At 43.0% G+C, this 18,760-nt stretch overlaps 1 protein-coding gene across 4 annotated transcripts in view; it reads right to left on the bottom strand.

Annotated features, from left to right (window-relative positions):
- Positions 1-18,148, bottom strand: part of MATN2 (matrilin 2) — a 73,159-nt gene extending 55,011 nt beyond the window's left edge. For 3 of the 4 annotated variants that reach the window (XM_075085467.1, XM_075085469.1, XM_075085470.1), the window contains exons 1-2: positions 17,459-17,545; positions 9,713-9,880 (exon numbers count right to left, since the gene is read on the bottom strand). In XM_075085467.1, the coding sequence (XP_074941568.1) occupies positions 9,713-9,866 (154 nt within the window). In that variant the 5' untranslated portion in view covers positions 9,867-9,880; positions 17,459-17,545. Of the gene's footprint in view, positions 1-9,712; positions 9,881-17,458; positions 17,546-18,057 lie in introns of those variants that run through there. The other variant, XM_075085468.1, reaches the window with a different exon arrangement.
- Between the last annotated feature and the right edge of the window lie 612 nt (positions 18,149-18,760).

Raw genomic sequence — 18,760 nt, 5'->3', positions numbered from 1 at the left:
AGAACAGTTCCTGGTATTGTTTGTCCTAGAACAATTAACATTTTCTCAGACGATCCTCAGGCATGATACAAGAAGTAGCATGAGCCAGAGACCCATCCTAACAAGCGATGCGGATGCAACCACTCTGTAAACTCAGGGTATTTAGTAGTACAGAAGCAGACCATTGTATACCACTGGTCTCAGTGCCAGAGAGCAGTTTAAGATACAAGCTAAGCTCAGAGGCCAGCTGGCCTGCATCCACAGCATTGAACTCACCTTCCCACTAAAATAGAGTGGCTGTACGCAGGCTGCTGACTGGGAATAATCCCTGTCCCACTGTACCCTCTGAACCATGCACAGGGATTGCTTGGGGTGTGCTAATCACTGTGGGCCAGAGAAAGCTCCAGCAATTTAACAACAAGAATAATAGTAGAGTCCCAAAGCCCAAGAATGCCCCCTGGCACTGTTTAATTTCCTCAGACGTTTCCATTCGGGGATATTCAGACTGAACACATTCAAAGGACCAAAGTTCTAGATGGTGATTTTTCAAAAGTTTTTGCAAGCCAGCTCCCTTGAAAAGATTGATTGTTTAAAAATTAGTTATTTCTTTTCTATTTTTGCCCTACATCTTTATGACTCAATACCATTTTTTTAATCTGGATATTCTTATTTGGTTATGTAGGTCTTTATACTAATATATGAAAACGGATAAATGTTAAAGAAGGCTATTGCTGTATGCAAAGCAAAAGGAGGTTGGCTCGATTTGGTAAATACTACAGCAAAGTTAAGACATCGAAAAACTAATTTATAACAAGTAAATATTAGTTCAATGAAGATGTTATAGAGTAAGATAATTTAAGCAAAAAGGAAGGATGAGAAATGAGATCATAGAAAAATTATTGCCTGAGCAGGCAATGCATTAATGGCAATTTTAAGACTCAATATATTGTGTTTCTTAGCTCACTCCACAGTAATGTGTATACAGAAAATTACATGTCCTGCAACACTGCCAGCAATAACACCGGGTTTATTTTTAGATTTTATCTTTGAGTAACAGAACAAAAGTCTTTACTCAGAATTAAACAGAAGATTAGAAAACTATTCTCCCAGCTAGCACATTATAAAACTTCATAAATTTCTCTTCCTTCTTTGCCATTTCATTATTTCATTTTCCCTCTAGCCCTCAACCTTATCTGCCTCTCTTTTCTTTACAACTTCTTTCTTTATAAATCTCAGTATAACTCCTACCAAATTTGTTTCAAAATGTATGAACTTGCTGGGTGTCAAATATTTGTTGTTAAAGTCCAGAATTCTGTTTTTTCCTAGCTAACTATCCAGCCAGAAAGATTGGGTTTGACAGGTTCTCAGATATTTCCAAAAGATTTCTTAGCTCATCAAGAAGGTTTAATCTTCTTGCCCTGCAATCATACAAGTAAAGAATACTCAAATATGCAATTCATTCATAAATACACTAAGAGCAAAAGACTCCGATGGGAAGAAAGACATATCTATGATTTACTGACATACACCTTCCCGGAAGTGGCAGTAGCTTCATTTGCCAAGATCAAGCATGAAGTACATAGCATTTAATGTAATGTTGTTCCTGTTTGGAAAACGTATTTTGTGGTTGTTGCCAAGAGTAAATGAAGAACAGCAGTAATTCCAAGCACTTCTTTGCTTTAGTGAGACATTTTGTGCAAGCTACCTTCCGCTCATTTTTCTTTTTTCTTATTTTAATTCAAAGAAAGGCAAAGGATGATATGGTGCAGTTCAGATGTAATCATACATAGTTCCTCAAGTAACCATTAGAATGTTCTCCATACCTCTTGGCTGACAGGCATACATGCTGCCCTTGGTTCTGCAGGTTCTACACTGCCTCTGGGACAGACCCTGGGTCCAAGACCTGGCCCCGTACTCCCCAGCCCCATCCTTGCTCTGAGCCTTTCCTCAAACTCACAGGTCTCTGGCCCTAACCCAAAGGTTCATTATGAGTCTGGCAGCTCACTGATTCCTCCTTACAAATTTCTTCATCTGGGAACACTCTAAGTACAACACAGCATCCAGACATTTCTTTATTGCCTCTGACAAAATCTTTTCTGAACTTCCAAAATTTCTGGGAGAACTGTACAGCAGGAGGATCTTGTCCACAGATTTCCATTTCCTTCTACATGCAAATATATCACTATCAGTCACTGCTGGAGGGTCCACTACCTTGTTGTCATTTCACCTCACTATTTCTATTCCTCCCTGTCATCCTTTCCAAAATAACAAGGGCATTATTAATATAAAGTCTTTCTAATTCCATTGACTCCTAGTGTTTCTCCATTGCTTTACTGAGACTGGTGTTTTCTCTGGCATGAAGCCAAAGTACAGTGTAGGGACACTCTCAAGTTTCTTAGTTCTTTTTGAATATTTCAGCTGTTCTGAGATGGAAACTGTTGGGTTTCCTGAGAGGAGTCAAACCTGATTTCATGGTCAGGAGGACCAGGGAGCAAGTTTCTTTCCCTTGCAAGCAGGGGAACATCTGGACACAGGGATGAAGCATCCTAATGCCAGTCCTGGCAGCATCAACGTCTACCCACTGCTTCCTGACAGAAACAAATGTTATGTGCTCTGCTGAGGTCACACCCACGAGAGAGGGGGAATTCATTTTCTGAGCCGTGATGGAGAAAACTTGTACTATACACAGTTAACGCTAGTTTGAATCCAGTTCCCACAGACAGCCTGGAGGCATTTACTCTGCCTGTGACTCTGTCTTTTCCTGCACACATCTGTAAAACAACAAATCACGAACAGCACAAAAAGCAGTCACTGTATGGGAGAAGATGATCTTCGTATCTTTCTCCTTGAAGATCTGAAATTCCCATCCTGTCTGAGCTACTTGGGGTGCTGTTGGAAGGACACAGGAATTATTAAAGAAGGAACAAATAGAGAAAGTAAGTAACCGTTAGCAGCATAGAGAATTCAGTGAAAACATGTGACGTTAATGAGTTTGTGCTGTTCTGCTTTCAGGATATTAGCTTAACGTTTTAAAAACTCCTATCCATACTTTCTTTTCTTGAAGTTGCCCATGTCTTTGTTTACGGGAAAGCTGTTAGCAACTTCAACATTACTCATTGATCAGCTGACCTGAAACCACATACTTCTATCCATTGGTAACAGTCTAAGTATTAGACTCTTTTCCAGATTTGTTTCAGAAACAGCACCATGGGACAGTGCCATATAGAATTTCCCGTTGCCCCCAGAATTATGTGGGACATCATGCCCACTGGCAAACCATTAGTTCCACCACTTCAGCAGTACTTCAGTAAGTAGACAGTGTCTTCTAGCTTCCAAAGCAAATTAAAGGCAATTTCCCACTCACACCTATAAAATGAGATGTTCCTTAAGTTATGCAAATGCTGTTTCCAGGATTTTCAAGTTAATTTTGCACATATGTGCTTTTTTAATTATTAAGCTAAAGTACTCACGATGAAGCCAAAACCACCACACTTTTGAATATTTAGTATTCTTTCTTTTGGCCTGATCTTCCTTCAAGACAAAATACACAGAGGACGCTTTGAGCTCTTTAAGAACATACATTTTAAAAGAGTGCAATTTTACTCAGTGAATTATTGTCAAGGCAAACTCTTTTCAAACAGAAATGGTATTTCACAGTAATTTGTGGGGGCTGCAACAAACAATTTCAGGAACACAAGGAGCATTTGCAGTTTAGTACATGACTTGGTTTTTTCTGTAGCAGCAGATATTTCTTCCTTCTGGAAAACTTATAAGTCACTTTTTAAAAAAAGGAAAAAGGAAAAAGGGAAAAAAAGAGGGAAAAAGAGAAAAGACCAAGAAAACAAAACAAAGAGAAAAGAGAAGAGAGGAAGGAGGGAAAAGGCTTTGCTAGAGGAAATACATACACATTAAAGAAATACAAGAAAATTTCTCGTGCTGCTAGGAATATAATTATATCCCATACAGCATTAATTACTGAATTGCCCTTTAAGTGGCTTAAAAGTGAGTGCTATTTTGATACATGACTTGAAAATTAATAATGAATACTAAATATGACAGTTGGCAAGCATAGTGTTGTTATGTGGTTAAAAATTGCTAACACAGGCCAAAATCCAGACTTTCTGATCTCCATGATAATTGGCTGCAGATGAGCATACTCAGAATAGGACACAGATCCCTGGGGTCCATCATGGACCCAGCTAGCCCTTATGGCTCGTTAGATGTGCCTGCTTAAGGGATAACAGTTTCTGCAGGGAGCAACTGGCCAGGCTCGCTTTCCCAGACTCCGGGACCCCTGTTAGGGGCTGGGGAGGCACACCCTCAGCACAAGCCAGGCTACCAGACCTCAGAGCCACAGAAAGACGGTCTCCCACTGTGAACAAAACCCAGAAACCTGAAAAAGCAGGGTGGTCTGTACAAGTGCAACCTTCCTACTACTGTTTTAGACCCCAGCCAGGTAGCTAATGGACGACAGCTATTGCAGAGGAGAGGCCAACACCTGACAGACTAAGATGAAAGCTGAAATTTCAAGACTTAGCATAAAACCCACAGGAGACCTCTTGCTATTGAGGCAATCACGACAGGGAAGCAAAGCTCACGAGTGCTAATATTGCCTCGAGGCACAAAGATTGTAAGACCTACCTACATGCATCAGAATGAAGAAACAGGTGATTTCACAGACTGTAAAATGCTTTGCTCTCACTCTTTCTAAATATAACACATCTCTATTTATCTGGCAATTTTATTTTTTTATTAGAGAGAATCTAAGTTGATATGCATTTGATTACCTTGTATCCTTATAAAAGTTTGGTTAGGATTTTGCTTACATTTTAACTAAATACATGATAATTCAAAAGATGCCATTTGCAACCTCTTCCTACCTTTACCTACTGCCTGGAATTGTTTTGGTCTCCCCAAATACTATACAGGCAGAGTATGTCAAACACATGATGTAGTTATCATGACACAATTCTGACTTCAACTGCAATGCAGACGTCAGTTACGAGTCTAATTAACATGTTTGAGGACAAAAATACTTGGCAGGGTTACATTTGTGTGAAGAAATAACATACACATATGCTCAGGCTGTGAGTAAGTTTCTTACAGAAGTTATCATCTCATGGTAGTTCAGCAGGCCACATTAGCAGGATTTAAAGATCTCTGGCCAGCTGTTCATGTATAAATACACAACGAATTCAGCCAAAACTAAACAGAAATCTTATCTTCACTTCACAGAAGCATCATGAACCGGACTCACTTTTGTCACATATTTTCCTCTCTGATTTGCGGCTAAAATTTAACCCAGAATGGTTAACCTCATAATATTCTCGAGCCCTAAAGTTACATACACAGAAGTTCAAGAACTGGGTTGGATATAAGAATGTTTGGAATAATTTTAATGAGTAGGAAGTGATTCATAAATTTAGTGAGCACTCTACTTCAAATTACTTCCCTTCATATTATTAGTGGAACCATGTATATACAACCAAGAGATAAAACATTATGTATTGTGTTGCAAAATGTAATTTAACACAGACAGGGACATTTGTGTTTCTACTGAACAGGAGCCAAGTACATTTCCTTCTTGGCCTCCCTTCCCCTCTCTGTTTTAATTTTGTGCAGAATCAGTTGCTCTCTTGTAGTTTCTTTGTTCTGGTATCATGTAGTAACTAAAGGAACGAAGGATGCCCCCTAATTTGGCTTTTCTCCTCACATAAATGGTTATTGTCAAAAATGGGTAGGTGCCTGTTTTGTATTCCTAAGGAAAAGAATGAACGTTATTGCTTAGAATATTGTTCTACAGCTTATTCGATTATTCCCATGCATCCACTTCAGAGGTCTCCAAAGAAATATGCCCATGTGACATGAAATGCATGCCCAGTTTACAAGAACAGAGTTCACCAAGTAAAAAAAAAACCAACAGAAACACTTGTGTTTTTCCACAGTGTTGAAATTTTGCTTTGCTTTGCTTTGTTTTACAGTAAATTATTAAGATGAAGTGGGCATAAGTCCCAAATATGCTCCACCAAAAAACCCCACAACATCAAACACCGTAAAAAGCTACATCTTGCAAGGACTGGGCACACGTTGCTTCTGAACACGGAACCTGCTGAAAGGTGCTGTGGACCTCCAACCATGGCCCTGAGGTCACGGTATGGAAATCACCACCCTGGACAACTGACACAGCTCTTCATCAGCCTGTTCAGGTGCAGAAGTCCATTTCAGGTACATCTGAAGGGAATCAGCTAACATAACATACATAATTTTATCTTTAAAACCATGTAGCCAAGCATATTTTGATTACTGTTTTTCTCTAGCACCCAAGAAACAAACGCTAAGCTGTCAATCTGCGCTTTCAGTGATCTGTGTGCAATCTAACAAAGCAGCTGCGCTCAGCAGGAACAATGATTTTGTCGGAGAGCTAAGGAAAAACTCTTTAGAGCTCTAGTAAAGCCTTTAAAAGAGAAGATTCTAAAACAAAAATATTAATTTCCTTTAAGGAATCAGGATAAGGCCAAAGATCCAATACTCAGGATCAAATTACTGATGAGGTGAAAGAGAAAACAAAACTTAGCTCATATGTCATGTAAGGGGAGAAGCAACTGCCCTCTGCTACAGGAAAGACAAATGGACTGTCCTATTTCTTTCCGTTATGTCAGAAGCTGTGGCAGGACTATGGAAGTGATCCTTCAAAACATAAATACACCTACATTAAAACAGTGTTTTCCAGCAGTATAATACAAATTCTGCTATTATGAGAAATACATGTATATTTTCGATCTCTAAGGAAACTATATATATTCTACAACTACTATGCTGCAAGAAAGATTTAAGAAAATGTTAACAAATTTAATTAAATTTAAATATTTAATTAAGATTTAAATATTTCAAAGTTTGATTCAGTGTTTAAAGAAAGAAAAACCTGCAAAACAGTTTGGCTTTCAAGGGCCACACAGAGACAGTTCCAAAAACTTTATGTCCAATCAATCCTTGCACAAAAGATTTCAGATCTTTAATAGAAATTATTAGCTATCGCAATAATTTTAAACAATAATAAGTGATGCAAAGATCTGCCAAATTAAAACAACACACATTGAGGTTTAGCAGAAAGACTGGGGATAAGAAAACCATAGAAAAGACATAGCTCATTCCTTCTGAAACCTTTGTTAAAACATATAGGCTATTAGCCCTAACAAGACAATTAAGAAACCTATGTGCATGGCTGCCAAAAATTTAAATCCTCCTAAAGCTGGATCCCAAAGTACTTTTATCTCTATGTGGACAATCCTACAGGACTTTTCGTCCATTCCATTTTGCTTCTTTAAGTGTTGGTTTTCTGGAGCAAGGACTTTCACTTCTGTACGTGGACACTACCCGTATTTTACCAGTAAACAGTTAGCACAGCAGTACACTTTTGTTTTAAAAACTGGCAAAATGAAGAAAAAAGGAATAAAATTATTTTAATGCTACTAACATTTACATAGCATAATTCTTCATTTTAGTCCTAAAAACACTGAGACCTCCACCCCCCCCAAAAACACCCAACCTGAACTTTTATTACTTTTCCAGGTATCTGTTGGTTCTTTGCAGCTATATTCCTCACTTTCGCCTGCCAACCAAGTCTTTCCACAACAGCAGCAATTGTCATCGCCGCCACTATTTATAATATACCTCTTACATAGAATGGGACAGCTTCTAATCCCTGCTAAACTGCTGTAATTCTGGAGTGATTTTATTAAGTCAGCAGACTTCATGTCACTGAGATCATGGTTTGGCCCTGTTCTTTCTCATGTCATTTGAGGAACACTGCAGCTTTCCAGCAGAGTGGCATGCATTTTACACATTCTGTTCTTTACAGAGAGACACGTTTTAACCATGCCACTGTTTATACGTGCTGCTGAATTTGAAGCAGGTGACCTAAGTTATTATAACAGAATGCAAGGCCCAAGAGTCTGCCTCCAAACTGCCACGTACTTTTATGGGCTGGACCAGAGAATGTCCCAAGTTTCTTGCATCATTTAATGTCTTGAAAAGGTTCTTTCAGCCAGAGCTGCCAGAATTGTTTGCATCCTCCACATGCCAAGCTGAATAGGGATTCAGAATTTTCCAAATGCAGGGACCACGAATCACTTGGCTTTTGAAAGAAGTAAGAAGTAATCTAATCTATACATGATGATTTATATAGAGTGTTAATTCTTTTGATATATTTTCACTATTTAGAATCAGAAGAAGAGGCTATAAAAGCAATTCAAAAAAATCATAGGGAAAAGGACTAGCTGAGAAATGTGACACCTTTTAGTTTCTCCATATAACATCTTGCTGTTGCATTCATTTTCTAGTGAGACAGGTAGTTTATTTCTTAAAGTAATAAGCTCACTTAGGATATTTGCTGGGGACCCTAAAATATTCAAGAGGGGCTGCTATTTAATCACATTTTAGAATTTAGGATTTTAGAAAGTTTGAGAGTCTTGTTGAGTAAAGTGTGAATGTGGGTATTTCTCTTTGCTGTTCCACATGCATACTTTTTGATGGACTAGATCTCCAGAGCTGTAGTTTTCAGCCTTCAGTTGCAAAACCCCAAGTGTCTCAAGACCGCATCTATTAGTTCTGAGAAAGTTGAATAAGAAAGGGAGATCTTGTCATTTGGCTTAAATTTGTTCTATAGGAATTTAAAATCAATGGTTTTAAGTTAACAAAGGACAGATTGTGAACAGTACTTCATGGAATTTTACATATTGAAGGATTATGTTTTGTTTGGAGAAGAGTTTCACTGATAAAACTTGCTGCTCCCCTCTCTGTCACCCATTCTCCCATGTTCTGGCTTTGTTTCTTCTTCTTTCTTCCCAATATATCTTCTGCAGGACATTTCTCATTCCTCATGCTCACCTAGGCTAGGTCACCTTTATGGGGCAGCAGGTCACTTAACATCTCCCACTGACTGGAAAGAGATACCTGATTAGATCTACTATTGATGTCTATCATGAATCCCTAATGATGGGCCGTGTCCAAAGTCCCATCCATGCTATGTTTTCATAATCTCACGATTACTTTAAACAATGAGCAAAAGAAAATGCTTCTAAGTCACAAACTGTTAGCAGATGAAAAAGTTGACCAGCAAACTGCTTGATGACATATAGGCAATGATCAACAAGAGAGAGACGAACCTTCTGTTCTGTGACAGCCACAGTCTAAACCTGGTAGATCCTGTCCTCAGATTTTTTTTGCAAAAGAGGAAAAATGAGCTAGTTATTGTAAATAAAATTAACCTGACAATATGAAAGGATTAACATCAAGTAATGTAATGACAAGCCTCATTTCAATAGCCACCGATTTCCATTCAATCATCATTATGCACAGCACGTCCATACAGACAGCTAAAACGTGCTGGCACGGTAAAAGGCAGCTTTGACAGAACCTCCATGGACCAATATGTATTTTCTCTAAGGAGTGGTAAAAAGGTCTTTTTATCAAGACAACAATCTTGTAGCAAATATTTATTTCATATCACTTACATAAAGTAGATCTAGTATTCCAAAAGTAAACACCTCCTTCCAACAGCTGCCAACTGGTCAACAAACTTTCTTGTATTCCTCCTTGCAAATGACAATCTCCTTTTTATTATAAATTAACTCTGACAAGGTTTGGCCAGTTGCTTATGCCTTTTATCATTTGTATTTGAGATGGCTTTCGGTGGCGGTGTTTGGGTTTTTTTGGGGTATTTCTTGTAACTTACCTAGTAGAGATTGTGAGTTAACATCCCTTCTTCGGGTGAAGTGTCCTCCAGGGAGATCTTTTGCCATGACAGAGACAGTGGAAAGCAGAGTATGTCCAAATAGCAGAAAGAAGCATGCAATCATTTTCTTCATCTTCAAGAAAGACAGGGACATTCAAGGATGTGAAACTGCAATAAAGGCAAGAAAGGGATGAGCTCTTTGACTACACAAAAACATACAATGTAACCACGTCAGCCACCCAGCTGCACTGCTTCCTTCCCATCACATACAAACATGCAGATATACTGGCATGGAATAATACCTACACCTTCAAGAAAGATCTACATATTAAAGTAGCAGTTAGCAGACCCTGCATAGCATTTATAAGTATTGTTGAAGTTCATAGTTAACATTTAAAATGTATCGACTTTCACCATCATTCATAATAATCAAGTATTTTTAAAGCAAGAAAAGGAACTTTATTTCAGTCAGCCTGTCAGCATAAAGAGGTTTGAGAAGGACACAAATATATTTTCATTATTCTACTCAGTACGTCGTTGCATTTTTTCAGAAATGTAATGGTTCTTGTAGTCTGAGAGTTACTTGCTTCAGAGAATCTTGAGAGAATTAATACACGAGAAGGGAATATATTCCAGAAACAGCAACTATAAATGAGAACCGGCGACAGCTTCTGCTTCCTTTTCAGAAGACTGTCTGTGGTTACTAGCATGAAGACAACAGCGCAGAATGAATCCTGTTTACTCAAGGAGGCTTCTGAGGACTTGCAATGAGCTTGCCATAGGTTATGGAGAAGTTTTGTCATAGAGAACAAAACAGGCAAAATTTCTATGCTAAGAGATGATTCCTGCCAAGGAGTTTGTTAAGGCACCATCAAAAGCTGTGGCTGACTCTGCCCACAAACAGAAAGCTAAGACTGACATGCTAAAGGCTCATCTTCTGATCATGTCCCCTGTTGGTGGGCTTTCTCAAATGGCGATTCCATCTATCTTCCCCCAAAACTTTATTGTTGTGCATTGTGAAGAGAGCATCTCACAGGAGCTAGATTCAGCCTTGGAACCGGTGATAGTCAGGAATCTTAGTCAAGAGCTCCCCTAGGTGCGCAAGAGGTGGATAAAACTGCCCACTTTCACGACAGAGAACTGTTCTACCTGTAACTGAGAGGAAACTACAAACAGTGTAAACTTTAACAGTAATTCTAGGTTAAGTAACTAAAATGTTGAAAACAATTTTAATAGCGTCTTGATAAGCAGATAGAGCCACAGATCTTTAACAGAAGGCAACTAAATGCCCCATTTCAGAAAGAGAAATTATTTCTTTCCCACCATGGGGTACTCACTGGCAGAAAAGAAAATTCTGAGTAAATATTTTCTCTTTAATAAAGAGATTTTATAAATTATTCTTCCATCTGTCCCACACAACCATCACACGTGGGTATATTTTGCTGTCTATCAACCTATTTTTCCTTTTGTATATCCTACTCAGCATCCCCAAATGTGAACACAATGTTCTGGTGTATATACCAGAGAGCAAAATAAATTGAGTCTTTGCATTCAAAATGCCCAGCCTTCGTTAAATGTTCAATATTCTCCAGGTACAGGCAATACATGATTTAAGGACACTCAAACTAGGAAAGAGATGTAAATAGTTGGTGCTTATAATAGTGGCCACAAAAAATTTAATTTTTGGAGCCCTAGCATCATGAACACCTGGATGGTATTATTGGTAAAGTATTTCCAGTGCTCTACTCAGAAACAGATTGACACTACAAATAGCATGCACCACTGAAAAGGACACAAAACTTCACTGGAGGCAACAGTTGTGACTGTGGGAAATTACTGATGAAAGCTTCTCCCAGGTTGCCTCCTCACTTCTCAGAACCATCAACAAACATAGGGCTGTGCAAGGGGGCCACCTCTCTCTCTGGCCTGTTCCTTCAGCCCACAAGGCAAATGGACCTCAAGGGTACATGCCAGTTCTAGCAGCAATGTTTTAGAAACATAGAAGCCATGCTCAGAGAGCTAAGGAGCATAGAGTAATATAACAGGAACCAGGCATGAACAGTTTGTTCAAGAGGGCTATCTGGCTGTTACCTAGTTATCGGTGGCCTAACTCATCCCTCCTTCCTATCCACCCTAAACCACTGTGAAGATTGGGCTAATCTCTAAGTGGAGCCAATTTTACCTGTTCTGATGGCATGTTAATGGAAACCAAGGCAGAGCACCTTCACAATGCATTGCTGAACCATCCAGTAACAGCATGATGCCAAAGGAAACTGTGACAAAGAAGTGACTCAGGACAGTCCCACCTGCTCTGTAAATTACTCCAAACTAAACCCCTTTATATTCCGGCACTTAACATATTTTATACCTTTGTAACAATTTTTGATATTTGGTTGCAATTTCAAGTTCACTAGGCTCACAACTGCCCCCAAGCAACTTAACAAAGTAGAAAAAAAGTGTTTGTGATTTTAAGCCTTTGAATACGGTTAGGAACATGTTTATATAACATGCAAATATCATATGATTAGCTGACCATATAAACTGAAATGCTTATGTAATCATTCATTAGCTGTCACTGAATTCTGAAACAAAATAAAGCAGTAAATTTTCAATTTTTCATTATTTTACCAGTCTCTTTGAAAAGTAAGCTTGGGGATATTAAGAAACAGAAGCATGGAATAACAGTGCCTAGTTTTTACCAGTCTTTTTATTCAAACTTAACATAGCTTCTATTGTTCAACAGTAATTAATTTTAGAATCACAGAATGGTTTGGGTTGGAAGGGACCTTTAGAGGTCATTGTCGAACCCCCCTGCAGTGAGCAGGGACATCTGCAACTAGATCAGGTTGCTCAGAGTCCTGTCCAACCTGACCTTGAATGTTTCCAGGGATGGGGCATCTACCACCTCTCTGGGCAACCTGTTCTAGTGCTTCACCACCCTCGTTGTAGAAAAATTTTTTCCTTATATCCAGCCTAAATCTACCTTTCTTTAGTTTAAGACCATTACCTCTTGTCCTGTCACAACAGGCCTTGCCAAAGAGATTGCCCCATCCTTCCTATAGTCCCCCTTTAAGTACTGAAAGGCTGCAACAAGGTGTCCCCGGAGCCTTCTCTTCTCCAGGCTGAACAACCCCAACTCTCTCAGCCTATTCTTGTAGGAGTGGTGCTCCAGCCCTTGGATCATTTCTGTGACCTCCTCTGGACCTGCTCCAACAAGTCCACGTCCTCCTTGTGCTGAGGGCTCCAGAGCTGGATGCAGTACTCCAGGTGGGGTCTCACCAGAACAGAGTAGATGGGCAGAACTGCCTCCCTCGACCTGCTGGCCACGCTTCTTTTGTTGCAGCCCAGGACACAGTTGGCCTTCAGGGCTGCAAGCTCACATTGTTGGTTTATGTCCAGCTTTTTGTTCACCAGTACCCTCAGGTCCTTCTCTGCAGGGCTGCTCTCAATCCCTTCATCCCTCAGCCTGTATTGATATCAGGGGTTGCCCTGACCCAGGTGCAGGACCTTGCCCTTGGCCTTGTTGAACCTCATGAGGTTCTCACAGGGCCACCTCTCCAGCTTGTCCAGGTCTCTCTGGATCACATCCATCCTTCTGGCATGTCAACTGCACCACTCAGTTTGGTGTCATCTGCAAACTTGCTGAGGGTGCACTCGATCCCACTGTCTATGTCACTGATGAAGATATTAAACAGCACTGGTCCCAGTACAGACCCCTGAGGGACACCACTTGTCACAGACCTCTGTCTGGACATCCAGCCATTAACCACTACCCTCTGGATGTGGCTATCCAGTCAATTCCTTATCCACTGAACAGTCCATCCATCAAATCCATATCTCCCCGGTTTAGAAAAAAGGATGTTTTGGAGGACTTTGTCAAAGGCTATGGTCTAAAAATGTACCCATGTTTAAGATAACAGGAAACTGTGATCAAATCAAAAGCTTTTACTGAAGTTAAAGAAACTGCAAGCGATCTATGTCAGTCAATAAAATCAGAGTCCATGTTCCCAAGTCAGCAAGCGCAGTGAGTTACTTGGAAAACCAATAAGCTCTTGTTACATGAAAGCCACAAAATATCTCATTCTCAACCCCATCACCTCAGAAATTAAAAATGTTAAGGACAGCAGGTACTGTAAAGCCCTGTTAACTATCAGTTAGAACATGTTCCAAGGTATTTCACTATCCACAAGCCAGCACACGCATTACTAGTTCATTACTCATTAAAATCACTGTGTGTGGCATTGGTGTCAGGACATAAGAGTATTAATAATTTCATCTGTCTTTCTGGACCAGATTGCTGACACAGGCATTTTCCAGTTCTGAGAAATTGTAATAGAGTCCTGCAGAGCCCAATATTGTAAAATATCTGTCCTTAGCTATGCAGGTGTTGTGTGGGGCCATCTAGCATGCCAGCAAGAAGTGCCATCTTGCCTTCGTCCTTATAAAGGGGCACTCTCTTGTCATTCTGTTTCACCAAACGATGCACTGGATTTTCTGCAACTCTTTGCTGCACAAGGAGGGCCACATGTCATTGCTTTGTGCCTGCCGAAGGACACAATCCTAGCATGTGATGGTAATTTGCCTGTTCCAGACATATCTGCACATGAATGGGGACAGGATGACAACCACAGATTCACAAAGTCTCCCAGACTTGTTTCCTATGCTTTGATATGGTCCTCCTCACCCAGCATATATCCCTACCTCAGCAGTAAAAAAGATATTCCAGTGCTCTGTGTACTGAGAGATACCCTGCCTTGTACAGCAATTGGGCTGCAGCCGAAAGAAACTCCATCAGTACCTAGTTATTCTGACTGCTGCTACAAATGCCCACAGCTCAGTTGTGTCCTGGATTAATAAAAGCAAATGTTACAGTGGACTAAACTTACGTCTTGAAGCAATAAAGGGAAGACCGATAATGCATCACAGAGCAGCTCCTAGAAGGGAATGACATTTGGCAGTCAGCTAAACATTCCCACAAAACCAGCACTGTGTGTGAGTACCCCTGCGCAGTGTGGCTGAAGGTGCTGCAGCGTACAGGAGGGCAACTGCTTTCCGGAAGCCATCAGAAGAGCACTGGGGATGGGGGAAGAGCAGCTTCCCTGTTCAAGCACAGAGGTCAGATAAGCCACATACATCTTGATGAGTATACACACCAAAACATAGAGCATATGGCAACGAGCAAAGATCAGCATTTCAGTTCTGCATTAAATTTTATTGTGAGGTGTAAATATCATGGTAGGACTGTTACACAATGGACTCAGCTATCTAAAGGGCTTAGAGTATATGCACTACATGTACAATTTAATTTTCTACAACTCTAATGAAATAAGGAGCATTAAGGGATCTATTAGTTATTTTTAAGTCATTCATCTAAATCACACATAGACTTCCTGATATCACTGTTGTAAAACTAATAACTACTAAATCATAGAATCACAGAATAATTGAGGTCAGAAAGGACCTCTGAAGGTCATCAGGTCCAACCCCAGCAGAGGTGAAGCCGACAACCATTTCAGTGATTTCAGAAATTTGCCATATAAACGTTGCTGTGATGCTTTAGAACAGTGCACGCACAGTATGGCTTACTCTGCATAGTTTCCAGTGGTCAGACAGCAAGCTTTAGCAGTGAGAATGCTTTTTTTATGACAGCACCAATCTCCATGTTACGATTTTCTTCAGTTGCCGCTTGGACAACAGACCTTTTCATTATCTTGTTCTTCTGGGGAAGACTCATTTGCACTTTCTTGTTCCAAATCTGATCCAGACATCAGAGTTTCCACAAAGTTCCCAAGAGTAGCATGGCAAAACTGAGAAGCTTCACTTTTATCGTGAAGAGTATGTATTTATGTGAAAGCATATATTATATGACATATAATATATATGTGGGCTGCTTAGTTTTGTCTCTGAGAAGTAGTCACAAACCATAACAGACTGATAATTGCAAGCAGAAAGGCTTTCTTTTTTAAAAAAAGAGGATACAGTAGTTCTGAAACTTATTTGCAAGCCCACACTGACCCCAGCACCAGCGTAAAACAGTAATTTGGGGATTAAAACCACTCCATTCCAAATACTCCACAGTCATAATGAAAACACAATCCAACAATGAGTACACTGTTAAAAGGAGCTTGTTAATGATGTCCAGATTATAATTAAATAGCAGTGCTTAGTGTTTTACCCTCCCATGGAGATAGTTTGTATGCCACGGGAGAGTATTTGGATCTGATTAGCCTTTCCCTAGCTTGCCTGGACTGACTAAAACATCTTTTACTATTACAGCTGGGTCCCAGGGTCCCAGCTCGTAAGCACTAGAGCGTGCGTTTGTTTGTGAGAAATCCCAGTGAAGTCAATGGAAAGACTCACATAAAGTAATTAGGTGTGAATATCGAGTGCAGGACTTAAGGTCTTAGCTGCAGCCTTGTGTAACTGAGTGCTACATTTTCTTAAGATATAAATCAAATTTAATTTGATTAATATAGTTACAATCAGTACATGAGAAAAAGCTTTAAAAATCCTGTGGTTAAAGCTGACACATCCATATGAAAAGTGTATCATTCAAACATTTTTTGTAGATTTTGTAGGATTTTATGGAAAAGCCATATGTGTATTTTATTAAGCTCTTGATTTCGGGAGAATTTATGGTGGGATTCAGTATGATAATTTCTTCTGAAGTAGTCAACTGCCTGACAGTAGCACAGCTCTAACATGGGACACAGCATGTCACCTTTTCAGATCTCAGTCAGGATCATTCACCCCTTGAATGATGGCCCCAAACGAAAACCCAAGCATTTAGGAAGTCTTAACATAAATCAGTAGATTGTGTTCTTCCCTCCCAGTCAACACTAACCCACGGTTAAGCAGTGACAGCAACCAGTCAGACACGGAAAGGAGTCTTCTGAAACAGGAATATGTGGTTGTTAAAGATGCCACAACAATTTTTTGAAGATGAAAGAGCACCATCTAGGTTGGGTTTCCAGGGTAAGTATATTGCATGCAGCAAACTGCTCCCCACTCCTTCCATCTCCAAGAACTGTGCTGCCCTCAGGGAGCCCGGGCAGCCTCCACACTACATGTCAGAGGCGACTGCTCCAGCCCAGGGCTACCTGCAGGGCTGCATCCTCTGCACGGGGATAAGCCGCACCCTGTCCCGCTGGAAGCTGGTAGAGACACCTGCAAGCTCCTCACTAACAAATGTTTCAAGGTAAAGTTTGACTCCAATTCCGTGCTGATTTTAAAATACAGTGGTTTTTGTTTTTTTTCCTTACAGCACGTACACTGTTAAACGAGTTACTGAAGCACGCACGGGGAAGAGGGCACATGGGGAGCTTGCTCAGTCCCGTGCAGTCCAAATGAAAGGGTGACACTTCTCCTGCGGCTGAATCACGAGCAGCAAACTTGTCCAGCGGGACCCAGCAAGCACCTAACCCAGCCCCGGCCCCCGCCGCGGCCCCTTGCCTCGGCCTCCCGCTCCCCGCCCGCTCCCCGCCGCAGCCCCCGCCACCCGCAGGGCCCTCCCCTCACCCGGAGGGGCTCCCGGGGCACCGCGCCGCGGGGCAGGGCCGTCCCTCCGCCGAGCCGGTGCCCCGGGGCGCGGGTGACCGCAGGCTGTGCCCTGCCCCGGAGGTGTCAGCGATGCCGAGCCCCGCCGGGCGGCGCAGGAGGCGGCGGGTGTTACCGGTGCCCGCGGGCGGGACGGGAGCGGCCAGGCGGGGCAGGGCAGGGCAGCGCGGGCGGTGAAGCCGGGCTTACCTGAGGGGCTGGCGGGGCCCTTCGCTCGGCGGCGGGCGGCGGCGGCGGACGGGAGCGAGCGCGGGAGCGCCTCCTCCCCCCTCGGCGCGGCCCCGGACGGCGCTCCCCGTCCCGCCCCCCCGGGAGCGCCGCGGGCTGAGGGGCGCCGCCGCCTCCCGCCAGCCCCGGCCCCGAGCGGCCGTCGCCTAGCTCAGCCGTACCGAGAGGAGGGAAGCGGGTGAGGGTCCCCGCTAGGGAGACACCGGCCTCCCTGCCCGGACCTCCAGAGCCGGCTCTTCCCCGGGGTGGACAGGCCCCCTCAGCCCGCGTCTGCCGTCAGGGACAGGGTCCCGCTCCTTCCCGCATGCCCCGTGTGAGGGACGCGGACTGTCCTCCCGCTCGCTCCCGCCCGCCGCGAGTGGAGAAAGGGGATCGGCGGGATCACGGCCGTCAGCCCCACGCCTTCCCGCCTGTCCCCCGCCAGGGACGAGGGAACAGCTCCCTCCCGTCAGCCCCATCAGGGACGCGGGCCGCCGGCCCCGCTCCCTCCCGCCAGTCTCTCCGGGCTCCCGGCTGCGGTGGCCCTGTCTAGTCCCCGCCGGCCCGCGCCCGCCGCGCACCTCGGCCCCGCCGCCGGTTCCTTCCTGTCAGACCCGGCCCCGCGCTGCGAGGGGGCGGCGAGAGGAGCTCCTGCAGCCCCGACGAGGAGCGCCTGCCCCGGCCGAGGGGGCTCTCCCCGCAGGAGGGGGCCGTGGCGTCCCCGCCGGAGGAAAGCGGCGTGGTTTCCGTCTGGCGGCTCAGCGCCCTATCGGCGGCATCCTGCCCCGGCCAGCACCGTGCTCCCCGCGCCGGGAGCGCGCTGCCTTCCAGGGACGCGGACCAAGGGAAACGTCGGGGAATGGAAATCCCATTCCCCGCGCCGAGGGCCTCGGGGCCAAGGCAAACAGTCCCTGGTGAATCATGCGGGTCTCTGCCACCGCGGCGAGCCGGTGGGAGCCTCCCTCGGGAAACACGCTGAGGGAGGCCTGAAATAAGTGGGCCAGGTAGAGGAGACCGTCGTTCCTCAGGTGTCGTGGCAGCGGCACAGCCAGTGGAAAAGCTGTGCGTGGGGGTTGACATCAACATTTACTGTTTTATTATGCATAAAAAAGAAAAATAAAATTCCTGCTTTGTTCCAAAGCAATTGCGCCTTCTGTTTCCTGGAAAAAAAACCAGCAGTGAAAGCCATTCCAAACGGCAGAGGTGACACAGGCTCATGGTCACAAACGACAGGAAAGGGATACATTGGCCAAGCCACCCCAATTCCAGTGCATCAGCTGCCAG

This window comes from Phalacrocorax aristotelis, chromosome 2 (assembly GCF_949628215.1).
Source record: "Phalacrocorax aristotelis chromosome 2, bGulAri2.1, whole genome shotgun sequence".
Classification (NCBI taxonomy): domain Eukaryota; kingdom Metazoa; phylum Chordata; class Aves; order Suliformes; family Phalacrocoracidae; genus Phalacrocorax; species Phalacrocorax aristotelis.
The sequence above is the reverse complement of the archived record's forward strand: the minus strand, read 5'-3'. Positions and strand labels throughout refer to the sequence as shown.